A 10,105-nucleotide genomic window follows, 5' to 3' on the forward strand; every position below is an offset into this window, starting at 1 on the left:
TCATTATAATAATATAAATATAGGAACCGAAAATTTCCATTGTGAAAACTTCATAACATAATGAATATCAAATTAGATGTTATCGAATGCTTCTTATTATATACAAAATAAAAGCAATACAAAAAAAATGCAAATAAACCCTGAAAATTTATTTTAATAAGATATACAACATACAGAGTACATTCATAACATACATATTTTTGCTAAGCAACATCACAAATTAAGTTGAGATGTTCATCTACAATAAAAAAGCCAATACAAGTATGAACAAAATAATAATAACAAAATAATCATAGAAATAAAAACAAATTAAATATAGCAAATGAAAAATGAACACCGAACACCGCTAATAGTGCGAATGACCCACGAACATACATCAAGCTCAACCGCGAAAAAAAGCAAAGCAATAACTAGCATAACGATTCATATGTAAATGGTCAATGCTTTAATAGTTTGTGTGTATGGATGTGTGTGTGTGTGTTTTTTTGTTTTTGATCTAATTAAAGAAGCTCTCAGTTTCAATAGGTGACCCCAGTCAAAGCCAAAAGCAATGCTTTAACGCATTGTCTTAAGGTGCCGGATAACGAAACCCGTCGAACCACTTGGCATTGGACTCCCCTCTTCCGACAGCAGCGTTGACTACGACTCTGCATGGAACAGAGCGATAGCGATTGTGTCTCAAGCTGAGCTCGTGGCACTTGAGGGCAAACAGATAGCATGGCATCACGCAATTAATTTGTGGCTGCTGCGGCCGATGCTGTGGCTACGGCTGTGTTTGTGTTTGTGCCTGACCTGAGGTTCAACTATGGGCTATAAAAAACAACTGCAAGTTGAGAGTTCATCAGTACACAGCTTCTTGTGATCCAAGCAGCAACAAAGCAATAACTCAAGCATTCCAATATGGTAATATCAATGGATACATACCTTCATTAAAGGATCAATCCAATAACCCAACGCTCCATCCTCGCTTACAGAAAGTACTTATCATTGCCGTTGCCTTCTTGGCCTGCGCCTACGCGGATGTTTCGGAACTGGCCGATCAGGGCTATGACTACCCACAACCTGCACCTGCCTACATTCCTCCTCCAGTGGCGCCAAAGAACACCTACATTCCCCCTCCACCACCACCACCGCCACCAGCACCAAAGAACACCTACATTCCTCCTCCTCCAGCTCCGGCTAAGGCTTACATTCCCCCACCAGCAGCTCCCGCCAAGGCCTACATTCCTCCCCCACCACCACCACCACCACCAGCACCCAAGAACACCTACATTCCTCCTCCAGCTGCTCCCTCAAACACCTACATCCCACCAGCTCCCGTTGCTCCCGTCCTCTCCGAACCCGTGTTCGAGGAGATCGAGCAGCCTGCTCAGGATGGATACCGCTACAAGACCGTGCGTCGTCGCGTCTTCCGTCACCGCAACTAATCATCGAACGATGTGACCTTTGTTGACTAATATTAAAAACGAGTGAAATTTAAAATGATAAGAGCTTAAAGTGTATATAACATCGAATAAAAACCTTATATAGAAAACAACAGAAACTTTAACTTAAATGAAGCATTGACAGCAGTCTTAGATGATGTGGCTTGTTGCTTAACCTCAAGTCGGTTTGAGGCATATTGAGCAATCCAACAGGTCATCCCATCTTTAATCGAGCACAACTGTCTTTACATATGTACAGACAAGTAATATGCAGCAAACCTAAAGCGAAGCGAAGTCAAGCCAAGCAATTCAATATCTCTGACCCAAGCCCTAAATAAACCGCTCAAGGCCAAACACATGTCGCCGGCTTTTAGAGGCCGATATCGTCCCCGCCATCACCATCGAGTCATCGTCATCGTCTCCATCAGTAAGCGCAGCGCAGTAAAAAGGTCAATTCAACGACCAGACCAATTTGAGTTACCCCCAACAAACAAAAAAAAAAAAAGAAATGGCTAAAACATTCCAAGCCACAAAAAAGATGCAAGAAAAACAGAAAAGAAAACAAACAAATCCTCGATTACAAAATCAAACAGCAAACGGCAAATTTGCTGCACAGAACAAAACCAAAAAAAAAAGCAGAGAACAACAAAAAAGAAAGGAAAAACACAGAGGGAGCAGACTTGTTGGCCATAATGCAAAATGGAAAATATGTGAATTCAATAAACTTCACGCTCGTCCCGCTCGCCCCTGAGGATGCTTTTCTCACTCTCTCTCTCTCTCCCTCTCTTGCTTTGGCTGCTGACTGCTTTGACAGAGCAGAAACCCTTACAAGTCATTTGGCCAATTGCTGTTGACTTTGCTCTCAAACGAATTTCCTTCGGTCAATGTCGCCGCCAGTCACTGCGTCCTCACAGTCGCTGAGGACATGGATGTGAACGTTGTGGCGTCGCCAATGAACGCCACATATTTTGCACCCAGTTTATGCTGATGACATGCAAGTGGCGAAATTATATTGAGTTCGTGCATTTTTCGCCCGCCAAGTAATGAGCAGCAAACAAGCTGTGGAAATCAGCAGACAGGACAAAGCAGCGATGTCCTGCAGAATGGAGAAAATAATATATAGAAAACAAGTAAGAAATCTACTTTGGAGTGTACCCGACTTTAAGGTACTTTCAGTATAAGATACACAATACAGTGTGACCAAAGCACGCTCAGAGAATATAGTCTCAGGGAGTTAGATGCTCTAGATAATATATTTACATTATTTCCTCGTAGTTATCTCCTTTTGCTTGTCAAAAAGATTCCTCCCTCTACTTACTGGATGTAATTAAATACCCTGTAATTAACGGACTGTCAAATGCTATCGACACATTTCTGTATAGAATATTATATTTATGTCACAGATAAATAATCAAGGCTTAGAGATCTTGATGACTACTGGAGTCTACCATTTTTTACAGCTCAAAAATACGAGTCTGCAGACAATAGCACCCCTTAGCCTCAGAAATATTAGACTTTCAGCAGCATCCAACTACAAACCACAGCCGCCGCCTTTGTCAGCGTGGCGTGACATCCGAAAATTCCCCATGGAGTCTATCAACAGTTGATAAAGCAAATGTGAATGTTGTGTGCGTACGAGTGTGTGCGTGTATGTGTGCGAGTGTGCGAAGAAAATGTCCCATCCTCATACCGAGCATTGGCATTTGCTTTTGCCTTTTGGTATGTACATAAGTTTATTATTTTGAAGGTAATTGGATTTGTGTTGCAGTCAGGAAGCCAGAGTCTCGACCTCCTCGCTCTTGTCCTCGTCCACATCCACGTCCTTCTGGAGAAGCGTCGCATATTCTGCGGCAAAATAATAAGAAAATATATATTTTTTCTTACGCGCCGACAAGGACAATGAACCTAACTAGCAAAACTGTGCGGACAGACTCGCAGTCTGAGGTGGCCACGTCGCGTCGATCCCAGTCGTAGTTCGCAATCGCCATCGCAATTGCAACATATGCTCGCTCGGTCCAGGGAGTCGCCATCATTGGACGATGGCCAGCAGAGTCGCCACCATTGTTTGCAGTCGTAATTGTTTTCCTAATGGATAAAGTCTATAAATTTCATTTCACATCGCACAGCTAAATGCGAAATATGTCACGAATGTTAAGCGTTTTATAAACGACAACGACAACGATGACTGCGGAATGCGAGAAAGAGGTGAGAGATGTGGCGACTTATCGATGCTAGCCACTCAGAAATAAAGTAAAATGAAGTACCCCAAGAGAAAAAAGCATTCGCTTTCGCACTTGGTAACAAAAGTTGCATTGTAGTGATATAAAAATAATTCAAATTATTTTATATTAAAATTCGAGTGAAACATTTCTTTTTAGCACTCACATATAGGCATTCTTTCTCTATCAACGTTCAATTAATGGAGTCGTTATAATGATAAAATAAAAACTAGCTACATACATATATCTCATTCTAGTTCTATAAAATTGTTTTTGAATAATTTCTAAGCTATTGCCCTTTCACAATTAATCATTATCATATTCCATAATCATTACCATTTTATAATGTGCACTCTTTCTGTAAAATTATACTCGTTACCTTTTTTTGTCTTCGGTGGCGTGAAAGGCATATCCAAAATATAAATCAAACTTGATCTATGTGATCTTTAATAGCCTCAAATACTTCACTTTTCATACAGACATATGAACACAAGGACGTGGCAATATAATCTTGACACTATAGTTGACACTTATCAAAAATTCAATTATTTTAGGGGGGGATACATTCTTCTGTCGGTACAAAAGCGATGTAGTGTAAGATATACTATACGATGTAGTATAAGAGTGTAAATTGAGCATGATTTCAAATAAAGATTGCAAAATTGGTTTTACTATTAATAATAATGCAGGCAAATCACCGGAACTCTCCACTATCGCGATCTTAATTGCTTTTTGATGGGAAGGAGGGTCTTCCTCATAATCATGCTTAACTACCTCATAATATCGTCAAGAGCAAACAATAATATATATTTTGGTATTTGTGTGATATATTGGCCTGCTTCAGATCCTTTGATTAATATCAAAGAGACTACAAGACAACATTTGGCTAACATTTTTCCTTTATATTTGTCCAAAGGTAACAAAAACAATAAAAATGGATTCCTATGTATGAGTATTTGTAACAAATTTAGTTGCGGTGACGGAAGACACGACGACGCACAGTCTTGTAGCGGTAACCATCCTGAGCAGGCTGCTCGATCTCCTCGATGATTGGCTCCTCGGCGGCGGGTGGAATGTAGGCATCAACTGGGGCAGCAACGGGTGCGGGAGGAATGTATTCGTTCCTGGGTGCGGATGGCACAGGCAGGGCTGGGAGAGCTGGGAGTGCAGGAGGTGCTGGTGGTGCTGGGGGAATGTAGGACTCAACAGGAGCGGGGGCGGGCAGAGCAGGCTGAGGGTAATCATAGCCTGGATCGGCTAATTCGGAGACATCGGCAAAAGCGCAGGCCAGGAAGGCGACGGCAATGATCAGGAATTTCTATAAAGGATACGAATGATTATTATTATATATTGACAACCGAAAGATGTTATGTTGACCTACCATGATGACTTGATGTTTAAGCGACGATCAACAGACTATGTTTGGTGTTTGGTTTAGGTCATTGCAACGCTTTATATAGTTAATGTTATAATCAGCGATCGACGATCGGCAACGGAAACAGACAAATGACTTTGAACTTGATCCGACTCATTCATCTCCCCTCATGCTGATGTCGTTTGATATGACGATCAGTATAACATAGTTGTAGATCGCAACACTGGCTATACCCACAACATAAGGCTGACCGGTTTTTCTTTGTTTCTTTCAGACTCGATCGTATGCACATGGTTTGAAAGAAAGATTGATGAAGTTATGGTCACGTTTTGTTTGTTTGCGTGCATTATTTGAAGTTGTTGAGTGTTTCGGTGGACAACAGTCGATTGATTGAATTTTTTAGAGTTTGAGGTCAACAAAATGCGCCGCGTATCTCAAATGTGGCCCTTTAATTGATTTACTTTTGCTCATCTGTTTGACAGGGCCACGAGCCAACCATCTTCGTCTACATCTACGTCTACGTCTAACTTGAGTGACCCTGAAGAGACCCCCGCTTACTCTTCTGAGTTGGGTTTAGTCGTTGTATAGGTATTTGGGTTTGTTATTGTTGTGTTGTTGTATAAATCGTGTGGCTGATTAAAACGAAATTTAATTTGAATTTCATTTCAACACAACAAACTTCAATTACTGTCCAATCAAACGGGGAAGCTGAGTGTAACAACTGCTGAAAGTCCTGAAAGTAGCAGTAAAATTGCAAGCACAGTGGAACCAAGAAGCCAAAAGGGCGCATACTTTCAAAAATATTCTACACTGAGAAAGAGATACATAAATAAATAACTGTCATCTTAAAGCCTTAATGTTGGTATAGGATTATTTTTAGGTTTCTTAAATGAAGATTAATGGTCATAAAAAATACTTTAAATTAATTCAGATTATAGGGGCAGAGGGCCTTTAAACTTGTTTTTAAACAAATTCCGCAAATTTCAGCAACTATCAATTTGATAAAATGTATTTTGGGTTTACGATAGGCTTTTATTTTAGTCTTCCGCTGTCCAACTGATAATCAATCAGAAAAAAGTATATGCAAATAAAAATAAAAGATTTAAAAAGTTATACATAATTCTATTACTGCCAATGTTTATCAAGAATTCTCTGTTTGTTTGGTTGAAAGACGCTTTACTATACCCAACGATATAGAAAAAGGTTTCGCCGAGAGAAATATCTGGCTAGTGGAAATATCCACAAAAGGAGTCTTGACTGTAATTGAAAACTAAATATTTGTTATAATCGATCTACATTAGATCAAAACTTATTTGCCATAAGCTGTCGGGTTACAATATTTTTCTTTAAATTCGAATTTTATTTAAATTTTAAATGTAAATATGGATATTCTACAGTTTTAACAGACAAGCAATAAACTTTGTAAGTAATTGTGTAGTTTTATTTTTATTTTCAAAATTTTTAATTATTTTATGAAAAAAAAAAGTATTTTAATATCTACAATACAGTATCTAAATTATTAATATTTGCCCGCTTCCGAGCACATCAATTCCACTGTGCACGCAAGTTTTTCACTCTCTGATAATATTGCAAATAATTTTCTTTTTTATGTTGATTATTTTTTTTGGACAGCTACCATCGCGAGTCTCACCTTCAAGAAGACAACAGCACACCTTACGTGTATGGGGAGAACGTAGTGTTTTGCTTCATATTCTTTACAACATTTTTATGAACTTTGTTTTTCATTTGTTCGTTCGTTTCGTTCGTTTCAGTTATTCAGAGCTCATCATATTTTAATGTAGCGGATTCCGCGTCGGCATCTTTGGCTTTTTCTATGTTTTAAATTATTCTCCAGAGACTTGCATTCGTGATTTTAGCGGGCAATTTTATTGTTCGGCTGTTCGGTGTACTGGGCAAACAGTAAGAGAGTATAAGAGTTATTTTATTTGCTCGCCGAAGGGTTGGTTAAATCTCGCCCCGAAACAGTTGACTTCCTGTTGTTGCAGCTGATGCTGTTGGGTGTGTTTCGAGAAGAAAGGGGCCCACGAGCATATCAACTTGCTTTTAATTAACGCGCTTAGGATAGCATTAACTTGGCTTAAGCCATTTTTAATTTCAGAGCTAGATAATTGAATTAGCCCACCAGGCAGACGGTGGACAATGCACTGTTATCTCAGATAATTAATTTAGACGCAATTGTCCAGCAGTTGATAGTCAGTGACCAGCCAGGGAGCAGTGCATGTTGCCCCGTTCCCCTGCCAATATCCTTAGCCGTTTTACCCGGCACGTGCGTCGACTTTTTCATAAATCGTTTGCATGACCAACTGCAGAGTTTTGCACAAAACTCATTGCTTTGCAACTAAGCATTTTTATATAGCAAAAAAATGAAGCGACAGTTTTGACAACACACGTCCAGCCAACGAAGCAACGAATGTGGCATGGGGCAGCAACGAAAAAGAGAAAGAGAAAGAGGCAAAGCCAACTGACAGAACCCATATAACATATATGTATGTATGTTGTAGGATACGCACGTAGCACGCATTGGAACTAGTATCTAGCTGGCAGCAAATGCGTCATGTTACCTGCCGGTAAGTAACAACATTGCCAAAATGGCAGCACCTTTTAGACGGGCCATGAAATCGAGTTTGCAGCTCACTCTCCTCATCTCTTCTCGTCTCCTCGCATTGCAGCCCTACAATACTCGCATTGTGAGTACTCACATTGGTCCTTATATTCTGTCTATCGTACGCTGTGCCAACCGTAGGCAACCATAATTAAATGTCAAAAATGACGCTACGTGCAAGGCAAGCAAAGTGGCTCCAAGATGCTGCTGCTTGAGGCCAAAGTTCAACGAAAAATGCCAAAGAGTGTACGTTTTATTTTACCAACTCTCACAAATACTTGCGACCATTCGACCATTCCTCTCTCGTTGACTCAAATAAATATTATTTCAACTAATTGTCGACTGACCAATTTTTACCACATAACAAATCCGAATGTTATTTTTCGGTATACAACATAATGACAAAATTTGGTCTTGATCAGATGGCATAATATTCAAGAAAATAATATAGTTTTTGTAATGACTGAATAATCACTTTTTAATTTACAAGTTATGATTGAATTAGATATCGAGGCAACTGTTCCATGTCATTGATACTCATAATTATTGTCTAATATATTCTTCAAATACTTACAACAAATAATTATCATTGGGTAAGAGGTGAAACAACTTTATGTATTCTCTTAAAGTGCAGTTGAGAATTGTCAGCGCTAAAGCTACTAGCAATTGAATACAAAACTTCCGAATTTATTTTACTTAAAGTTTTCTATTTATTGTCTAGCAACAACCTTATATTTAGCAATAAATACTTTGTATTTTAGCAAGCAAGTTGTTGTTTATGTTATATTAAAACCGTGTGAATAGCAGATTACACAAAAATTGTCATGCAGTGCGAAGACAGAGAGAAAATATCATAAATAGATGTTCAAATTTCATTGCATACTTTTAGGGTTGAAAATAATTCTTATAATCATAAAATATTTACTGTACAGTGGCAAAACTTAGAAGATTGCAAATACCTGAATGTGCCAATGAACTAAAAAAAAGTACTTTATATTTAGTTACATCAACAATGGCCATTTGTAATCGCTTAATTTGGGGACGAAAACTTTGCACAAAATCTAAAAACTTTTTAAAAATGTACTACTAAAAGTAATTTAACATTCCACTTCTTCCCATTATGTGTGTATGCTTCAAGAATTCCCTCTTCGTCATCCATCGCATTCACCATTGTTAACTCTCGAAAAGTAGCTAGTAACTATTTAAAGTTTTTGTTATATTTTTATTTTTTTCCCTTCGAATACGTTGCATACTCTTTTATTGCCATTCGCTGATATTTGTTGCCCCTTGTTATTGTACAGTACTTTGCCCCAGAGGCATGCAAATACTGCAAGGAATCCAAAACCAAACAACAAGAAAGATGGTTATGAAAAAGTACTTAAAGTGCACAAAACTTATGTGCCAGGAGTTTTTATTCCGACAATTTCAAAGTTTTAGCAACATTCAAAGTTACCTCTCCCTGCTGGCCGATGGATGAACAGCTCTTTATTAGGATGTCGCTAGTTAATTTGATCAACATCATTCATATTGAATTCTGATGAAAACCCAAATTGTTGCCCTAACATTGTCAAAGTTCTATTTATTTGTTAAAATCGCTTAATTGCTGGCATATTTAATTTGCTCTAAATGTTTGCAAAAATTGGCTCTGTCCTAAAAACGGAATACCTAAAAATACATATTATATTAGCGAATTAATATTTATTTTCTAAATTTAACTTGACGCACGGGAACGGTGACCACACAGACAGACAATCATGGCATGAGAAACTCGATAGCTTTTTAAAACTACTTCCGATGTGTTATTGAATTGTATTTTATAAAATTAAAAAAAAAAACTCTCTTGGCAGCGGTGGGATTCGAACCCACGCCTCCGAGGAGACTGGTGCCTTAAACCAGCGCCTTAGACCGCTCGGCCACGCTACCATGTTCTACGACACTGCCAAATACTGTTAACATGCTCGGTCGAATCTTAACAGTTAGAGGAAACATTTTTTTAATTTCATGGATTATTTCTAATATGGCTGTCCAATGATTGATTTAATAAAAAAATAACACATCATATAGCAAACAAAATTAGTCGATTTTGTTCATTTTATATATCATTTGATGTGTGAAATGTTCGTACCACAATTGTTTGATTTCTTAGGTTTCTACTTTAATTCCGCAATTGTTTTAAATTTAATTTATTGCTATTATACATGGCAGCATGTTGTTTCACTCTTGATCAGGAATTCTAGGTAATTCCCACAATTAACTTCATTACCATACACGTAGCTCTGTCTGGACGTGATTTTTTTACAATTTACCAAATGAGGGCATTTAAAATGTACATCTTTGCAATAATTTTCCGACCGAACGCAATCGCCTTAAATTTCAGTAAATTCATGTGTGTTTCGCAAATATTTTGAATGCTGACGCGACTGCGCCTGCTTTTTGCAGACCTTTGCTGGCATTTTAATGAAAC

The 10,105-nt window shown here is 38.3% G+C and overlaps 2 protein-coding genes and 1 non-coding gene across 3 annotated transcripts; 1 reads left to right on the forward strand and 2 right to left on the reverse strand.

Moving 5' to 3' along the window:
• The first annotated feature begins 805 nt into the window (after window positions 1–805).
• On the forward strand, window positions 806–1,427 carry LOC132793863 (uncharacterized). Its single transcript, XM_060803984.1, has 2 exons — window positions 806–844; window positions 975–1,427. Exons 1-2 carry the CDS (start codon window positions 806–808, stop codon window positions 1,425–1,427), a joined length of 492 nt encoding a protein of 163 aa, XP_060659967.1.
• A 3,183-nt stretch (window positions 1,428–4,610) lies between these two features.
• On the reverse strand, window positions 4,611–5,641 carry LOC132792948 (uncharacterized). The gene is made up of 2 exons (XM_060802488.1): window positions 5,025–5,641; window positions 4,611–4,961 (listed from the first exon to the last, which is right to left on the reverse strand). The coding sequence occupies exons 1-2, from the start codon at window positions 5,025–5,027 to the stop codon at window positions 4,611–4,613; spliced, it is 354 nt and encodes a 117-aa protein (XP_060658471.1). The 5' UTR covers window positions 5,028–5,641.
• Window positions 5,642–9,482: 3,841 nt separating this feature from the next.
• Window positions 9,483–9,564, reverse strand: Trnal-aag (transfer RNA leucine (anticodon AAG)). Its single transcript has one exon. It is a non-coding gene; the product is annotated as a tRNA-Leu (tRNA).
• Window positions 9,565–10,105: the final 541 nt, after the last annotated feature.

Source organism: Drosophila nasuta, chromosome 3 (assembly GCF_023558535.2).
Source record: "Drosophila nasuta strain 15112-1781.00 chromosome 3, ASM2355853v1, whole genome shotgun sequence".
NCBI lineage: Eukaryota > Metazoa > Arthropoda > Insecta > Diptera > Drosophilidae > Drosophila > Drosophila nasuta.

Bases quoted from the DNA above. Each gene is read 5' to 3' on its own strand.
- LOC132793863 (XM_060803984.1), top strand. From the start codon at position 806: ATGGGCTATAAAAAACAACTGCAAGTTGAGAGTTCATCA. The intron at 845-974 runs GTACACAGCTTC...CCTCGCTTACAG, and splicing joins TGCAAGTTGAGAGTTCATCA to AAAGTACTTATCATTGCCGT.